At 36.7% G+C, this 19,410-nt stretch overlaps 1 protein-coding gene across 2 annotated transcripts in view; it reads right to left on the bottom strand.

Moving 5' to 3' along the window:
* The window catches only part of UMAD1 (UBAP1-MVB12-associated (UMA) domain containing 1), a 275,862-nt gene that overhangs the window by 87,818 nt on the left and 168,634 nt on the right, over positions 1 to 19,410 (bottom strand). For both annotated transcript variants that reach the window (XM_056117983.1, XM_056117984.1), the window contains exon 3: positions 7,104 to 7,177. In XM_056117983.1, the coding sequence (XP_055973958.1) occupies positions 7,104 to 7,177 (74 nt within the window). The remainder of the gene's footprint in view (positions 1 to 7,103; positions 7,178 to 19,410) is intronic.

Raw genomic sequence — 19,410 nt, 5'->3', positions numbered from 1 at the left:
GCTGCTTTTCAGCGTCCTGAGGGTAAATGCGTTAGAATGCCTCACAGTCCAACTTTGTAAATATTAACCAGATTGATGCTCAACTAGATATCCTTTTTATGCAAATTATATTTCAACTAGATTTTAGAATTTCTATGGTGCTTATGAGAAAGCTGTACTTGGAAAGGTAGCACTATTTTGAAGTATGGTTGGAGTATAAAGTTTCAAGGACTACTTAATAAAATATTTTAAACTGTCATTTAAACTATGGTCTATCATGAGTCAAGCTGTCACTGAAGCTCACAGTGTAGTTTCATAACATGGTTTGCTCCTGCATGTACTCAGTGAAGGAATTTACTTCACATGAAATTACTTTAGTATTATAAAAATAATCATATAAATAGAAAAGAATGTGTTGATGGTTCAGTTTTCATATATCATAGTTCAAATATATTAGATCTCTCTTTACTCTTACTGATATTTCTTCTACTGAAGTCTCAACTTGCAGTTATAGAAAAAAGAAATTCCTTTCTCTGTATATTATAATGACTCCAATGGATTTCACAATATTTTCTATAAGCCAAACTCATCTTACATATTTTATATATCCTGCCCACTCCTATGTCTAATAGTTTCTTTAAAATATTTGGTAATCTATATATTTATTTGTATTCACAAAAAATACTTATTCTGGTATACTAAAAGTTACCTTCTCCAAATACCCTGCAGAGAAATGACTTACATTTTGGCAACTAAGAGTACCATTTTTGAGTCATAAAATGTCATTAAATATTCCCTACTATAAATAATATCTCAATATTTCCTGCTAGGTACACTAGTTATAATTCCTCAATAAGATATGACTTTTAAAAAACTAACTGACTTGAGGAGGGATGAAGGTACACTGGTGATGGTGTGGTGTTGAAATTAAGTGCTTGGAAACCATAATGGATAGAACTGTAAATCAGGCCAGAGAAACAGAACAGTGGGGGAGGTGTTTGACTTTCATGAGGTAGTTTGATCCCCTTCACCACAAAAGGTCCTATCAGCCTCCTCAGGAGTGATTCCTGAGCATCAAAGAGTGTGCCCCCAAATCAAAATGAAACTAGGAACCTACTGAAGTTTTCCTTGCTAATAAAGTAAAAAGTAATGTTAAGTAACCAATTATTTTGTGGGCAGCTCCTAAGATATATAACAATATTTTTTTTACAGTAAGAAAAAAGATACCTTATAATAAAGGTATAAAAAATATAATAGGGAAATTTACTCATAAGACAGAATTTTCAGAATACTTATTTTTTCATTTATCGATATAGAAATCACTGACAGTGTATATATCTGTCCAATAGTATATTACTGTTGAGGTTATAAAACTAATTAAGATCTAATATCCACATTCCGAGAACTTACACTGTAGTGAAGTTATAAAAAAAAATAGGAGATAGAGGGATAGTACAGTACGTTAGTATTTGCCTTGCATACAGCCAAGCCTGGAACAAATCTCTGGCATCATTTATGGTCCTCTGAGGAGTGCCAAGACTACTCCTGAACTAATAATCAGGAATAACCCTGAGTACCACACCAAAAAATGTATATAAAATAATAAATAATCAAAAGAGGAAAATGGAATTATCTCTGGCTCAGCGAATAAGAAAAAGCAGCATGAAGTGACATTTGAACATTTGATAAACACCCTTTAATCTGTAGGTTTCAAGGTGTTTGGGGAACTTGAAGTAATACAGCTTGCTGTTTTCTTTTTGAAAGGGATCTAGGAAAAAATGCTGCTCAACTAATTGTTTAGTGTACAGATGAGGACCTAATTGGAGAACAGGTACCAGATTTGGAGAGCACTTGTGAAGAATCAATAGATAGATTTGATAGATTTGATGATGTGAGAGGAATGCTTTGTTGAAAGGACTTTGGCAGCGATATGACAGCATTAAATGAAATTTAGACTCAGTTAACATCTACTCTGTAGCACACGCTGTTTAGCACAGTCTGTTCTCATTTAGTCAGGAAAGGCAGACAGTAAATGAATGATCTGAGCTAATGGTAAATTTCATGAAAAATAAAACAAAATTGGCTGATAACTGACTAGAGAGGGGGCATTTTAGTTGAATTAGTCATGGAAAGTGACATGGACTCAGATATTATTGATAGGAAGCAGGCCAAGAGATGCTCTGGTAAATAGGACAAATATAAAGTTGGGGTGGCAAAGAGCTTAAGCAAATGACAAAAAGGCAGTCAGAGGATGCAGATGGGGATAGACCTGGGGGATATGGAGAGAAATGAGATCAGAGAAACAGCTCCTTGCGGCCATTGTAAGAAGCTTAGTGTTCCTTCTGCTTTCCATGGGTAGCCAGCAGATGTTAATGCAATGAGTGATGTGACCTGGTATATATTTGTATTTACTGATGGAGAATGAACTCGAGGGGAAAAAATAAAGGCAGAATGTCTTACTGAAAGTGCTCACATAGTCTTGTGTTCTAACAGTGTCACTGTTGACAAAAGGTCCGAATGTGAACCATAGGAAGAGGTTGCTAGGCTTACTGAAGGACTGCTTGGAGAAGAGGAGGGAAGAGCATGTAGGGGTACCATGAGGTGTTCCATTCCAACCCACTGTAAAGAACAGGGGTCCTAGTAAACAGAAATGGTGAAAGTAGTGGGAAGCTTCAGAGAGGTTGGTGCCACGAATCAATAGTTACTCTGATCAGGTAAGGCTGAACTCTATAAATCAAGTGGCATAGAGATAGCTGACAGTCAATAACCTGGAGCTCAGGGGAATGGTCTAGGTAAAGATAAATTTTATAAGTCATCAACTACATATAAAATGTTAATCCTTGAGGGAAGTGGCAGAAGAACATTAGTGTTGCATTTGTGAGACCCTGGGTTTGATTCTCATTACTACCAAAGGGGGGAAAAATTAAACCATGTATCTGAGTAAGACTCACATTGACTGATGAAGGTAGAGTATGAAAGGTAAGGAATATGCAATGTGTTGATTTTGAAAGAAAAGAAACATGAATTTAATTTCAGAACCATAAGGTTGAAGTGAACGGTTATTTGGCTTTACCAGTGATTCATACATATTCACATTATTACCATCCTTGCATACTGTGACTTATCCTGTGTCTCATCTGTAGTCTCGGTTTTTTGTTGTTCTCTGATAATAAGCAACTGTTTGCCAGTCACACAGATGGTACTTTTCAGATATCCTTTATAGCATGAGTATATGAATACTTTACATAAATCACTGATATATTATGGAGATAGTACAATAAAGAGCTGTCTTAAAATTTTCAGAAGAAAAAAATTAAAACATATCTCAGAGAATTATAATCTTAAAAGCTTCACAATCTTGGAATTTTTTCAAGAAAACAACTTTGAAAAATAATTGAGCTCTACAGACAAGTCTACTGACTCACATAGCTCTGCAATGAAACTCAAACAATAATGACTGATTTCCAAACTATCCTGGTGTTCTCTCCCAAGTCTCCACTACAGAACATTTATTTCCAATCAAACACTGTCAGCACTAACTACATTTTGAATGAACAGAATGTATCAAGTTGCTTCAACGGGTAGGCTAGAAATTTTTCTTTCACTCTATGCCTATTTGTTTTTTCACCTCTATATTGAATTCCTTGCCCAGTTTCTTAAATACATTTAAGTATACATCGTATTGCTAAAGGGGTAAAATGCATAGCTTTGTGGCTAAAAAAATTTTTCTTTTGCTACAACAGTTTACAGCTTTATGTTATTTAAGTTTTTTCCTTGGTTATAAGATATTTGCTCAATCTTTTATTTTTCATATCTAAAATATTTTACCCTAATTTTTAAATATGGTAATTTAAATATTTAAAATATCACCATTTTGAACACTACCCTAATTTACTCATAATTAAATGCATTACTTCATTTAACAAAACTTTTTAATCACCTCCTCTGCAGTGGGCTTTAGGGATAAGATGATGAATCAAACAGTCCAGATCCCTGATTTGAACCTAGTCATACAGAATATCCTGATACACTACATTTCCTACATCATTTTTCATTTAATTTTTTTACAAAATAAAATTTTGTGATTTGCAAAACTGTTCATAATAGAATTGTTTTGGGTTTACAATGTTCCAATACCACTCCTACCACCAGTATCCCTCCCCTCATCAATGTCCCAGGTTCCCTCCAACCCCCTACACCTCACCAAAGGCAGGGATATATAACATTAATTTCACATTACTTATTCCAATGACAGGTATATAATATTAATTTCATACTACTTGCATCAATACAACTTAAAGGAATGGAAAATAGAATTTTCAGAAAATAAATCAATAAAAGTCAATTTGGGATGATTGACTGCTAAGTGGTTTTACCCAATGTGAATATGACATTGATTATTGAAAATGCATAACATTCCTTAGCAAGCTAGGAGTAAACATAAATTTCTTAATCTAGAAGAGGGTAAATTTATGCTCCGCCAGGGAGTGTCACACTTGGTGCCACATGGTGAATTCCCAACATCTTAGAAAATGATCATTTCAATTATAAAATGTTAGTATGTTTATACAGATTACACAAATATATCCTAACTACTGCCACTTATGTTTTTGTTTTGTTACAGTGGATCAACTGTGGATTACATCAATGCCCTCACATACATGAAGCATGCCCTCTACCACACTAAGCTATATTCCCAGTGAAGCAAGTACCCTTGCCAAACAAATCATGTTCTCATGTGGGAAAGAAGAAACATTCCAGTCTTTCTGCACAAAAGTGTAAACAAATGAGCTCTGTGATGTTGGATGTGGTAATGTCATACTGTCCTGAAGAGATGATTTACAAACCTTTCTCTGTTAACTTATACATTCTCTACTTATCCAAAGGTATTACAAAATTTGAAAGAACTTATTTATTAGAAAATAATCGGGGCTGGAGCGATAGCACAACAGGTAGGACGTTTGCCTTGCACGCAGCCAACATGGCCAACACAGGTTCGATTCCCAGCATCCCATATGGTCCCCCGAGCACCGCCAGGAGTGATTCCTGAGTGCATGAGCCAGGAGTAACCCCTGAGCATCGCCGGGTTGACCCAAAAAGCAAAATTAAAAAAAAAATCATAATCATTCACTCAAAATAATTCAAATGTTTCAACTTAAGTAAACTATTCTTTTCTCAACAGAAAATATTGCATCCTCAGCACTGGGGAAAGCTTAGCAGAAGTAGTTACTTAATATAAAACTTCCATCCTCTGACTTTTAGTGGACAACTTTCCACACATCTTTTTTTCAAGAGTACAAGATATTCCATATCTGAAGTGGAACAATGAAAGCCTCTTCAACAAGTAGTGCTGGAAAAACTGAACAGCTTCCTGCAGAAAAATGAACTCTGACCTCTAACGCCAGGCACAAAAGTGAGATCAAAGTGGATTAAAGACCTCAATATCAGACCTAATACATAAGGTATATAGAGGAAAATGTAGGCAGAACCCTCCATGACATTGAAGCTAAAAGCATCTTTAAGGACGAAACACCACTGTCTAAGCAAGTGGAAATAAACAAACAAATGGGACTACATTAAACTAAGAAGCTTCTGTACCTCAAAAGAAATAGTGACCAAAATACAGAGGGAGCCCACGGAATGGGAAAGAATATTTACCAAATACCCATCTGATGGGCCAGAGCAATAGCATATCAGATAGGGCGTTTGTCTTGTACGAGGCTGACTTGAGTTCAGTTCTTCCATCCCCTATCGGAGAGCCCAGCAAGCTACCGAGAGTATTACACCTGCATGGCAAAGCCTGGAAAGCTACCTGTGACATATTCGATATTCCAAAAACAGTAACAAGTCTCACAAAGGAGAGGTTACTGGTGCCCACTCAAGCAAATCGGTGAACAATGGGAGGACAGTGCTACAGGGCTACCCATCTGATAAGGGGTTATTATCTAGGATATATGAGACAATAGGAGAATTATACAAGAAAAGTACCTCCAACCCCATCAACAAATGAGGAGAATAAATGAACAGAAGCTTCCTCAGAAAAGAAATACAAATGGCCAAAAGGCACATGAAAACAACGTTCTATATCTACTAATTATCAGGGAGATACAAGTCAAAACAACACTAAGATATCATCTCACACCATAGAGACTGGCACACATCAAAAAGAACAAGAACAACCAGTGCTGACACAGATGTAAGGAGAAAGGGACTCTCTTTCATTATTGGTGGGAATTTCCAGACTGGTCCGGTCCAGCCTTTTTGGAAAACAGAATGGGCATTCCTTCAAAAAATAAAATCGAGCTTCCATATGGAAAATACCACTTCTGGGAATATATCCCGAAATTGCAAAAAAAAGCACAGTAGAAATGACATCAGCATCTGTATGTTCATTACAGCACTGTTCACAATAGCTGGCTACAACCCGAGTGTCTGAGAATAGACGAATGGTTAAAGAAACTTTTGGTACATCTACACAATGGAATACTATGCAGCTGTTAGGAGAGATGAGTCATGAAATTTGACCATAAGTGGATGGTTATGGAGAATGTCTTGATAAGTGAAATGAATCAGAAAGAGAGGGACAGACATAGAAAGACTGCACTCATTTGTGGAATATAAAATAACATAATGAGACTGACACCCAAGGAAAAAAGGGCCAGGAATATTTCTCCATAGTTGGAAGTCTGCCTCATGAGCTAGGGGAGAAAGAAGGCAGCTGGAATAGAGAAGGGATCACTAAATTAATGATAGCTGGAGGAATTGTTTGGGATGGGAGAAGGTAGATAAAGGATCAAACCTGATAGTTTCTCAGTGTCTATACTGCAAACCATAATGCCCAAAATTAGAGAGAGAGTATGAGGGAAATCGTCTACCATAGAGGCAGGGAGATAATTAGGAAGCAGGGGAGGACACTGGGGATATTGGTGGTGTAAAATGTGCACTGGTGGAGGGATGGGTGTTCGATCATTGTATGACTGAAACTCAAACGTGAAAGCTTTGCAACTTTCTCACAGTGATTCAATAAAAAATAAAAAAGAAGTTATTCCATATCTGTAGAAAAATATATAATCATAATTACTTGTTCAATTTCACCCCAAAAAGATTCATCAAGTTTCACTTACCTCCAAAGGTGAGCTGCCTTCTACCTCTGGAGTTTTACTTTGTGTTTCCATTCCTTGCTCATTTGCTACATCTCCTAGGAAGCAAGAATTAAATAGAATGAGAACTGATTTGGCCTTTCACCCCATGAAGAAGCACAAACTTATGAATTCCTAAGGGAACTTGCCTCAAGGCAGAACATTATTCTTTATATTCTTCAGGGCAAGCTAATCAGGCTTTCTGATTACAAACTTCCTCCCCAACAAGACACTGGAGAATTCTTAACCCTGGTGCTTACACCACATTAATCAACCTGTTCTCTATAACAGTCTTTCTCAACCAAAGGGATACAGACAGGGACCCTCAGCATATTTCAAGGGGTGACAGGTGAAAATTGTGCAAATGTGGGAAGGGAGCTTTTGGCAGGGACTAGGGCCTACCTGGTAGGCCAGGGAGGACACAGGAAGGAAAGGAAGTTAGAAAAAGGAAGAGAAACACTGCCCTGTAAGATCTTCCTGGTGACAGTCCTAAGCAGCACAGTCTGCTGTGCAGTGTGTAATAGGTCTCCCACAAAGGCTTGTACAAATCAGTGGGTCAATGTGCAGTTCCAGGAACTGAATGCAGCATCTCCTGGTAGTGGGCAAGTGCTCTGCCTCATTGAATGGGTACGTTAGAATTTGAGAACTTAGTCCCTGACGACATTACCTTTTGAAACTAAGTCCTGATATACTCCTTCCTTCAATAAATTCTGTCTGGGAAAAAGAGTTCTGCTTTGTTTTTTCTTGGTGATGTTTGTTTTGGGGCCACTCCCAGCAGTGCTCAAGGCTTACTTCTGGCTCTGCACTCAGGGATCATTCTGGCAGAATCAGAGAATCATTTAGGGAGCTGGGTATAGAACCCAGGTGAGTCACATGCAAGGCAAATGCCCTACCCACTGCAATATCTGTGTAGCCTGTTAATTTCTATTTCTTGAGAGATATCCCCCTCCACATACACACACACACACACACACACACACACACACACACACAACTTTACCACTGAGGTCAAAGAATGAGAAATATTTATTATACTTTTATGTTATGAAGCCAACTACTGTTTCCTTTGTTATAAAGTAAGTTAATCAATTGGGTGGTAGGCCACATATAGCATTGTTCAGAGGAACTGATTATGGTATTGGGAATGGAACTAGGGTCAAAAAAGTGACTTAATCCTTGTATTATCTTTCTGGCCCAGTTAATTCAATTTTATACAAGTTTAATAAATAAACTACAAATACATATGGAGATACCCTAAACCAGTAATGTATCCAATTAATATAGTTTACCATAGAAAAAAATGAATTCATATTTTGTAAATTAAATCACATTTTAACAAAGCAGAAGAGCTATGATTAATATAGGACAAAGTGTTTACAAATTTCAGACATGAACAAGTGTCTTGAAAATTAAGATCTTTTCAAAATTAGGTTTAACTATTGAGTTTGTGTCTCTGGAAATATGGCTCAGACTAGACATGCATGTTTGTTGTAATATTCACAACAGGAAATGACAAATTCTTATATTAGTCTTCGAAAAATACTTTGAGTCCTAAGACTGGTTTCAAGGGCAAAGGACAAGCATAAATATAAGTATGTATAAGCATAGTTCATTAACAGCTTATTTTAACTTATCCATTATCATATGTAGTAAGGAACAATTAGCCTACTTCTGTAAACCCTAGCAAGAGGATAGTACAGTAATTTGTAAATTGTTCTTCCCATAAAACTACACCAGCTCAGGAAAGTTCACAAAAATCAAGATTACAAAATTCAAAGACAGTGACTTGGCTATATCTAAAGGTTAGGAATTTGTTAATATAAAGGAGGTCATGTGTCTTTATCAGAGGTAATCTGGTATGGAAGTCTTGGCTGAGCTTTATTTTTCCATAGGATATAAAAATTACTGCTGGCTATAATCAGGGAAGAGCCTCATGAAAATTTTTAAAGGATTATGTAAGTTCTGCATAATTCTAGATTATATAGCAATAGGCAATTTAAGATTTAATTCCCCAAATATTCAATATCTAAATCTGTTGATGACTATTCCAACCATTTGTTCTTTGCTATGTACAACATTGTTGTTAGCATAACCGAGCAAATAACAGGTAGTTAATAATTAGTATTCAATAAATACTAGCTGTGTAGATTTGTGAACTTCTTTTCGATGTTGCAGTCTATAAAACTTCAACTGTGATAATATTTATTACTTAATGCCACAAAAAAAATGTAAAAACAATTAACAAAAACTATTTGTCAAGCTATTAGTACCTTCTGAAATATATTTATGCGGTCTGGGGGAAGCTGACACTGGTGGTGGAATTAATGTTGGAACACTATATGCCTGAAACTCTATTACTAACAACTCTAACTCACAGTGTCTTAATAAAAATGTTAAAAATAAAGGACATTTGTTAAAGTTAAAATGTATTACAAATACCACTATGGTTTATTTACTGTGAATGCATAACTGTAGCATAAGTTACTAGACTCTAAGAATACTTAATGATTAAAAAATCATGTTAAAAGAAAGCACTAGGGACTTTAGCTTATATTTACAGGTCAACAAAGTTAATCCTTTTTAAAGTTAATCATCATAAAATAAAATAAGTCTGCTATTTTATAACCCAGGATGTCAAGCAACTATTTTGATTGATTATTTTTGGTGATCAGGTTAACTATTTTTTGCATCTTAGTAACAGCTTTATTTTCAGATATTATTGTCTCTGAAAGTTAGGGATAAAATGATAAGCCACAATTTTCAGGTGCTAAAACAAATGCATAAAGAATTTAGATGCTCTTATAGACCAAACATGATTGTCACCCATTGCCTCTTTTGCAAACCACAACACCCAATAAGAGAGAACAAAAGGAATACCCTGCCAAAAAAAAAAGAATTTAGATGCTTAATTTTAGGCATGAGACTATGGCAAAACATTATTTAAGTCACTGCAATGCAATACTGTAGGGTCAAGGTATACTTAATAACTCAGAAATCAGAAATTTATAAGAAACTATGCTTAACTAATATGGAAGATAATTTACTCAATAAACATTTTTTACTTGTATTAAAATGGCTTATGTTCCTCAGCTGTCACATAAGCTGTATTTGACTAAAATCACTCAGTACAGTCTATGCCTTTTTGCCTTTTTTTTAAAGTACATATTTACATAAAACTCCATTTCTCCATACTACTTAAAATAGCCACAAAGGCCAGTGTTCTTGACATCTCATAACACACATGCCTGGAAGCAACTATATAAATACTAATTACTGAAATGCCATATCTAGTGATGACTTAGATAGGACAAGAATTGATTACTAAGGGAAATTCACCATCTGCAAGATATTTCTCTACACACAAAAGCACAGAATTAAAACTACACAAAGGGAAAAGAACAGGTCATCAGGAAATATAATTTTTGAAGTTACCACTCCCACTGAAGTTACCACTCCCACTGAAGAATTACCCTTATTATAGCAAAAATACTGCTGTTGTCTCTATTTTGATATAACCCACATGAAACTTACTTTAACAATAAAGATGGTTACTTTAACAATAAAGCTACTTTAACGATAAAGCTAATAAATGTGAAATGTAGTGCTTAAGTTTTCAAACATCAGTTAACTAATTTAAATGCTAGATTCAAAAACTTCATTTGCAAGTCATCTGTTTAAAAAGAACAAAAACAACCAACTTCCACAGTACTTCACATTTCCTTATGCCTCTTTTACAACACTTTTGATTCTCAAGGGAAAGAATTGAGGGAGGGAGGGAGGGAGGGAGGAAGGAAGGAAGGAAGGAAGGAAGGAAATGCCACCAAAAAAAAAAGAATCAGACATTCTTCCCTTCTTAACACATTCTCCCTATATAAGGGAATTGAATACTGATGAGGGGCAGAGGCACTCAATGACATGTGCAAGTTCTCCTGGATGGAAAGTGATCACGGTGCAAGAACTGGTCTCCCAACATCTCTGGGAATTCTGTTCTCAGGTGGAAGGTACCAGGAGATGAGACCAGAAGTGTAAGGAGCAAAGCCTCTAATGAAAAGGCATGAGTAGACGGTGCTCCGCGGACTGAGAAAGGGCTTTCAGAGCAGAATCCTGTGCTAGTCTGCCTCTAAATAACTGTCTCTCTATACTTCTATTCCATGGGCCCCATATATGATTTACTCCCTTCCCTTTCCTCTGGTCCATATTTGAACAATCCCTTCTTCCAGTCCTTCAAAGCAAACACACAGTCCTCTTGAAATCTTCACAGAAGTTTGCGAATATAGAAACGATTCTACAAGCTGCTCTGGTAAGCATGTGATGTACTTGGTTTAAAATGCAGTTTTAAATGTAGTTTTAGTTCCAAAGTGCTAAAGGCGACATATATATGCTAACAAAGATCTTTCAGAGATTCATCTGTTATATGAGGGGTAGGCAATTTATTTTTGTAAAGGCTAGACAAGTAAACAGTTTAGGTTCTGTGGGGCACCTGTCTCTGTTGCAACCTCTCAACATCCCCATTGTACTGGAGAGCAGCAACTAGAAAGAGTTTATAGATGATCTATAAACTAATGAGTGTGGCTGAAGACCAATAGAATTTTATTTACAAAATATGTGGTAGACTGTAGTAATCTAATCTACACTTTAGAGGGAGGAAAAGAATCATCCTGATTCCACATTCTACTGTATAAACAGGGTTTAGGAAGAAGAGAAATGGTGATGAAGTGTGAGCGGTCAGAAAGGAAAGGTAGAAAGAAGGGAAACTCCAGAAGCTTGACTCAGTGTGGAAGGGAGAATGAGGGAACACTCTCATTCCATATGCCCACATAAATGTAATATTCACCTCAGCCCTTCCTCCTAGTGGATTCCAGCTAATGGATTGCTTCCTCCCAGCTAATGGATTTCTGACTTCGGCAGAACGTAGCTGCACAGGGTTCTGTCCCATCCTCTGAGGAAAAGGACGCCACCGGATGCCCCGGCTCTGTTTGCTCTTGTCTCCACTGGAACCTTAATTTGTGGAAGGCTACCCCATCCAACATACCCTGCAATTGAAGATTAATTTAGACTCTGGAGTTCATATTAGGAAACCCATTTGCTCTCTGATAGAAGACGCATTCTCCACCACCAGCTCTACGGATAGTAAAGATAAGAATTTGGTCTCCGTATGTTTTTCCCTTAAATTGTTCAGATCTTATCTGTATGTTTATATTGGAACATCCTACAGCCCAACAGGACTAATAATGGGCTGGTATGAACAGGGCTGGAACCTGCCTGCAAATGCAAACCTGCGAATGCAGAAAACCTGTTTTCTTCCTTTACTCTTGAACTAGAATGGATTTCTCTAGGACTCCATGTCTGAGTATATTACCTATAAAATACAAACTCCAAGGGGTTTTACACAGAAAATTGATTTCCATGGTTACAAATATGAGCAAAATCTTCACATCTAAAAGTATGTGCTGGATGGCTTTATATCAGCCGATTTCCAAAGTAATAAAGGTTCCGAGGAATTCTGCAACTTTTTTTTTTCATGTTTTTGACAATGGAATCATTTGGTCCACCTCATGCCATTAAACATCTTTCAAAATCCCTGAACACAGTATAGAGAACATAGATAAACATTTCTGAAGTAAAAACATTTCTGATGCCATTAAACATCTTTCAAAATCCCTGAACACAGTATAGAGAACATAGATAAACATTTCTGAAGTAAAATATATCATTTTTTACCTCTCTCTTCTGAAGGTCCTTAACATGGCTAATTTAAGAGTTTGAACATCCAACTTACACATTAAGCAACACTTATTTTTCTTTAGCTCATTCTTTGCACAACCCCTTTTAAATTATTCTGTTTTTAGGATAGTCTAGATGTAGATGACTACACTCTACTATGTAATTCTGGTTTCAGAAGTTGATCATAAGGCACCTTGAAGATAGAGGAAACTGCCACAGCGCTCTGAAATATCTCCCCCACAAGTTCCACCAATTAAAGCTTCATTAGGATTAATGAGCTCCTCTTTTAAAATGCAAATACCCTCTGGGAGTGTTTGCTTATTAGTCATTCACCAACTGAAGTCGTGGAAAAAACAGTGGAATGGCCACTCCACTAACCTCTTTTCATTCTTCTCACACATTCATTATACAAGGCAACCTGGCACTGCTGGCGAAGAAAATGACTTTGGAATCTGATAGAACTGGACCCAAATCCTTTACCCAATCTATGACCTTATGAAAGTTACTTAATAGAGCCTCAATTTCCTCATCAGAAAAATGGGACTAATGATATATAATGAGGCTGATATAAAGATTAAATGAGAAAACAAGTTAAACGCTAATTGTAGAGAAGAAGGGAGAGAAGTTGGGGCAAGATAAAAGTTTTGTCATCAGTCTTGATACCAAGTGCTGTTTTGCCTTTGCATGCAGCTGTTGCTATTATCTTCAGCAGAGGAGAGGTGATTTGGAGAAGCCCTCATGTTAATCTCATTAAGTGCTCTGGCAGGTTGTAAAAGCAGGTTTTATTATATCAACTTAAGGAAGGTAGGCTTGGTATTGAAAACCAGGTCGGCTTATAGTGCCAGATCATTCCAAAATAACATGCTGCTTATTATCAAAACATGAGCTAATTTATAACTCAGATTAATACATTTCCCATTTAAATATACTCCAGTTCCATTTAATTTTTCGTGTGTGTGTGTAGCGAAGTAAAAAATACCAATTGTTAATGAAAAGGCTTACCCTGAACCCTAAAGTATATGGTCAGAATTTTCTTAACTCTGAAAATTCAACAAGAAAATGAACCAAATATAGGAGCAACATTGCTGGGAAACAAAGAGGAACACAGCAAATAAATATAGGAAAAGGATCAAACTCCTCAGAATTAATGAAAAGCAAATGAATATGGCATAAGAATATATAAATATACATTATATAGAGTAACTGGTGCAGCCACCATGGAAAGCAAAACCATAATTCTTAACTATTATGAATATGTGGCCTGGACTATAATATATATAATCATACATACATATATGCATGTATATCTATGTACATATACACATATATCATATGACTAGCAGTATCACTCCTGGGTAATTATCCAAAGGACATGAAAACACAAATTTGGAAGGATATATTAATCCTCTAGTTAATCATCATAGCAGAGTCATAGACACACTCTAAATATCCATCCTGATAATGGCAAAAGGAAGCTATGGCAGAGATGCTTGGTGGAATATTAGCTATTTAAAAATAAATAATCTTGCCTTTGCAACAACATAGATGGACCTTGAGGTATGATTATGCTCAGTGAAATCGGTCAGAAATTAAAAATATTCACTTATTTCTCCCATAGGTAGAATACAAATAACCAAAAAAAAAATTAGCAAGTCACAGTAAAACAAAAGCAGGGGCCAGACAAGGGTGTCTGCTTTGCATTCAATGTGCTCCAAGGTGGAAACCTCCTACATGTCCCTGCCCACTACTAGGGTGGCCCTGGCGGCCCCTGAGTACCACCAGTGTGGCCCCCAATGGTTCTTCATTGCAGCGCCCAGCAGCTCTCCAAACTGGGTACCAGAACTGAGGCAGTTGGCCTAGTATCACTAGGAGTGACTCCCAACACCCCTGAGTCCCTTCAGTATTTGAAAGACCCAACTCCAAAACAGTAATTCTTTTGCTTGTTTTAGGTTTTTTTTGGGTTGACACACCCAGTAATGATCAGGGCTTACTCCTTGCTCTCAATTCAGGGATCACTCCTGGTGATGCTCAAGAGATCATACAAGGTGGCAAGGATCAAACCTGGTTCAGCTGCATGCAAGGCAAGCATCTCACCTGCTAGGCTATCTCTCTGGCCCCCAAAACAATTACTCAAACACTGAAACATATGACGGGGTCCGGAGTGATAGCACAGCAGGTAGGGCATTTGCCTTGCATGCGGCCGACCCAACGAAACTAAAATAGAAATGCCAAAATATGTATCACCAATAATACATTAGGCTAGCATACCAAATTATTACACTCAAAATTCATTAATTTCATTATGAACAGAATAAAACCTACAAATAGGTACTCTCATAATTGGTACTGTAGACTTGACTGTATGGGATAATCATACATATATATATAACTCTCAAGGGTTAAAAATATGGCTGTTAATATATAAAGAAAAATTAAATTGGGTTTACTAGACCAGGTGATTGATATTAATGTGATTCATAATTTTAACACATATTTACATATGCTTTTTAGGCATGTTAGAAAGTAACCGTGTGACTGCCTCTGCAGTTACACAGCTAAACTGTAACTGCTTTGAAAGCTTAGGGTCATACTTAATACTTAAAGGCATTTATTCTGAGAACTAAGAATACCAAGAAACCCAATTGAGGTTAGGCCCATTCAATGATAACTCCTACTTCCCTGCTCTTAATTAGTTTGGCCTTAGAAAACAGAAGTCTTTATCAGAGTCTGCTACTTTGTGGAATGGATATTTTTGTGGAAAATCTTAAAGCATTCCAAATCATTAATTAAGATTTTAACATAATGCTAAATAATTAAGCATTGATATCCTTATTTTTATACTGGAAAAATAGAAATCAAAAATGCCAAATAAACTCTGTATATGAACATTTGTAAACTACTGTATTGTGCTATGAAAATCTGCCGTCGAGCATTTTTTGTTGCTATTGTTGTTGTTAATATTTTCCCTAAATCAATATATTTATATACTGAGAGTATGCTAGGCTGACCATTCCTAACCCTGAATCCCCAAATGCTGCTGAAAGCTCTATAAAAGGCCACACTATGCAACCCACCAACAAGTTCTATAGGCTCTGCTCAGAACATGTCCGACACAGTAAAGAGTTTCAGTGCAGAAAGCTTAAAGCTCAACTATATAAATGGGGGAAGTCAGGGGGAGAAGGCTCAGTCTACAAGATTAATTAGTATCCTGAAACAAAGACTCAAATATGCATAATGTTGTGGGTGGAGCAATAGCACAGCAGGTAGGGCACTTGCCCTGCACTTAGCCAACTTGTATTCGATTTCTCCGCCCCTCTCAGAGAGCCAGGCAAGCTACCAAGAGTATCTTGCCCACAAGGAAAAGCCTGGCAAGCTACCCATGATGTATTCAATATGCCAAAACAGTAACAAGTCTCACAATTTGTTGTGAGATGTTACTGGTGCCTGCCTGAGCAAACTGATGGACAACGGGAGGACAATGCTACAGTTGTGGGTGAAGATGACAGCATTGACGCATCACAAATTATGCCAATCTAAGTTGCAGATTCATTGTCATCAAGTAACTCAAATTCAAGAGTATTCAGTCTCCATTCCAACCAAAATAATAAACTTGTGAAATTACTTCTTGGTGTCATATTCCTTAGTCAGTTTTTCAACATAGAAATTTAAATAACCCCATGAGACCAATCAAACATGTGCTTTAACCTATTGGTATCAATAGGTGATGCCAGAGGTATTAGTTGGGTAATAATAATTAACTAGTAATATTAATTAGTTGAATAATCTGATATTAAAGACTTCTTAATCTCTTGTGTGTAATTTGTTTAAGTTGTAGTACCACATGTAGTATAATAGATGATAAGATGTCAACAGAGACAGTTCAATTTCAAATTGCAAAAGCTGGAAGACTTTTTAAAAAATTGTTATGCAAAGTTGTCTAAGAGTGTTTGTTTCATTCCATTCAAATATCCCTTTCTGGCTTCCCTCACCCACTTTAACTGCTTCTAGACTTATTAAGGCAAACCTCTTTTCCAGCAGCAGGCAGATTGTCTGTCTACCTAATGAGTGAGAGCAAGGCCCCAGGAAACTGGAGCACAACAGTCCCTGAGAGGGAGAACCTCTCAGTCTCCAAAGAAAGCAAAATACAACTTTCCCGGCAAGATTTGCAAAGGAGAATGGAACATACTGAATTCTTACTTCTCAATTCAGTGCCAAATGATCTGTAAACTGCATCTGCCTGCCCATCTTACAGCAAAATGTGTGTGAGAGAAGGGTAAGATATGTACTTCCTAAGCAATGACAAATAGCAGGATTCACAGGCAGTTTCTTGAACTGGGAGAGAGTAAAGAGAGAGATAGAGAGCTGTGGAGCTTAGGTTGGTTTAGGCCTTGAATTTTCAAAAACATTAAGTGGACCCATCAGCAAGTATCAGTAGAAAATAAAAACATTCTACTAGGTTGTGAATGCTTGGACCTCAAATTCAAATGTTAAAACTCTCACCCCCCAAAATTGAAGGTAGGGTCTTTGGCAGAGGCTTGAGTCACAGGATAAAGCCTTCACAAATTATTTAGTGCCTTATAAAACTGTCCTAAGTTCCCTCATCCCAATTTTACCATGTAAGCATAAGGCAAGATGCCCCTGGATCTATGCCAGGAAGAGGACCTTCGTGAGAAAGTGACCATGCTGGCATTGTGTTCTGGGACTTTCCAACATCAAAACTAAATAAATTTCTCTTGACTATAAGACTCCCAATGCATATATTTCATTACAGCAGCCAAACAGACTAAGGCACATTCCAAACAAATTATTTGGGGCTTACCCAATCAGATCTATCAAAATATTTGTTTCTTCATAAGGCTTGTGGACTAGTCCTTTTGTCTGTCTATTGATCTACCACCTATCCATGTATCTATCTTAATGCCACCTTTCCTATTTTTGAATAACTGAGTTCCAGCAAACAGGAAACTGGCAGTATGCTGGTGTCCAAGTGGAGAGAGGAGGTTGTGGGGAAGCGTATGGCAGGAGCTGCCTGGTTTTGGCTACTGAGGTCCAAGCAGGGTAAAGATAGGCCTGGGTTATGACATCATGCTATAAAGAAATGGTTTTCAACATTTCCCACATGGGCAAGCACCAGTCCTTGGACTGACAGTTCAAACTACTGGATAAAGCACTCAATGAGAAAGACAGTTTGAAGGGGTTACAACTGGACCATTTTAAGCATCAATGTAAATAATAATAGGAATGTAATTCATTTATAAACAGGTGTCCTTGTCCCCATACTATTACAAATGAGTGAATGGAGAAGAGAAGCTTTTCTTTACACTGTAATGCTAATTCAGAAATAGAAAAGAATGAAGAAACTGGCAAATCATCATTGGCAATGATGGTACTAATAATTCAGTCAAGAAACACAGTTGCTTAAAATACTAGATGAGATATTGGTGAGGAAAAGGATAATATGTAGTCTCTAAGCACTCATAAATATTAATTATATAGAAGAATAGGTAATATTTCAGTAAAGAAGTCTTATAGACACACTCTTAAGTGATTATGGTTAATATTTTCAGTAATGTTACAAATTCAACGTATGTACTAATCATCAGGATGCAATGAGAACAACACATAATTCTGTGACATCCTTAACAAAAAGTGCATGATTTAATTGCAAGGACATAAATCAGATAAACTCAACAAAATATTTGGTCTATAATCTTCAAAAGTAGCTATTGAAAGTCAAAGAGAAAATAGTTGAGAATGAAGTAAATTCTGAAGAGACAGGACAAGGAAATGCAAAATATGATTCTGAACTAGATCCTTTTATTACAAAGGGTATCAATAGAGTGCAACATTTATAAATGGCAGTTAGTGACTCTGATAGTTCATTTCCTGATTTTGTTGGTTTGATGGTTGATATAAGATGGCTGATATCCTACCTTTAGGAAATATACACTGCTTGGAAATACTGATACATCATATTGCACATTTACCCTCAAGGCATAACAAAAAACTATATTACTTTTGCAAATTTTTTCTAAGAAAAAAATTTATTACAAGATTTACAAAGCCAGTATAATCTGGCCCCAAATTAGTGTCAACTCTACCTTCTCCTTTCTCCCCAACCATGCACTCTAAGAATAAGATAAATGTCGATCCCCAAATGTGCTTTTAGGTTATTGTCTCTACCTTGAATACCTGTCCCCCATTCCAACTCTCTTCTTTCTCACTGAACACACAACTAATGTTCTATGAGTGCTCAATATTCAATTGTATGAGCATTACTCAATGAGACTGTTCAATGTCATATTCAGGAGAATAACTGACTGAATTAATAAATCTTCTATTGCATTCTCCAAAGTCCAAACTACAGTTCATAATGTTTTCATGCTCTTAAGCACAATTTTATACCATGTGCATATTCAGCTCATATAAATTTTTACAACTATTTGGTTCTTTGTTTTCTTGTCTGGGCTTGAGTGACAGCACAGCGGGTAGGGCGTTTGCCTTGAATGCAGTCAACATGGCCAACCTGAGTTCGATTCCTCGGCCCCTCTCGGAGAGCCTGGCAAGC

Source organism: Sorex fumeus, unplaced genomic scaffold (genome assembly GCF_029834395.1).
Source record: "Sorex fumeus unplaced genomic scaffold, SorFum_2.1 ptg000037l, whole genome shotgun sequence".
Taxonomy (NCBI): Eukaryota; Metazoa; Chordata; class Mammalia; order Eulipotyphla; family Soricidae; genus Sorex; species Sorex fumeus.
Note: the sequence above shows the minus strand (reverse complement) of the source record. Positions and strands in the feature narration are given on the sequence as shown.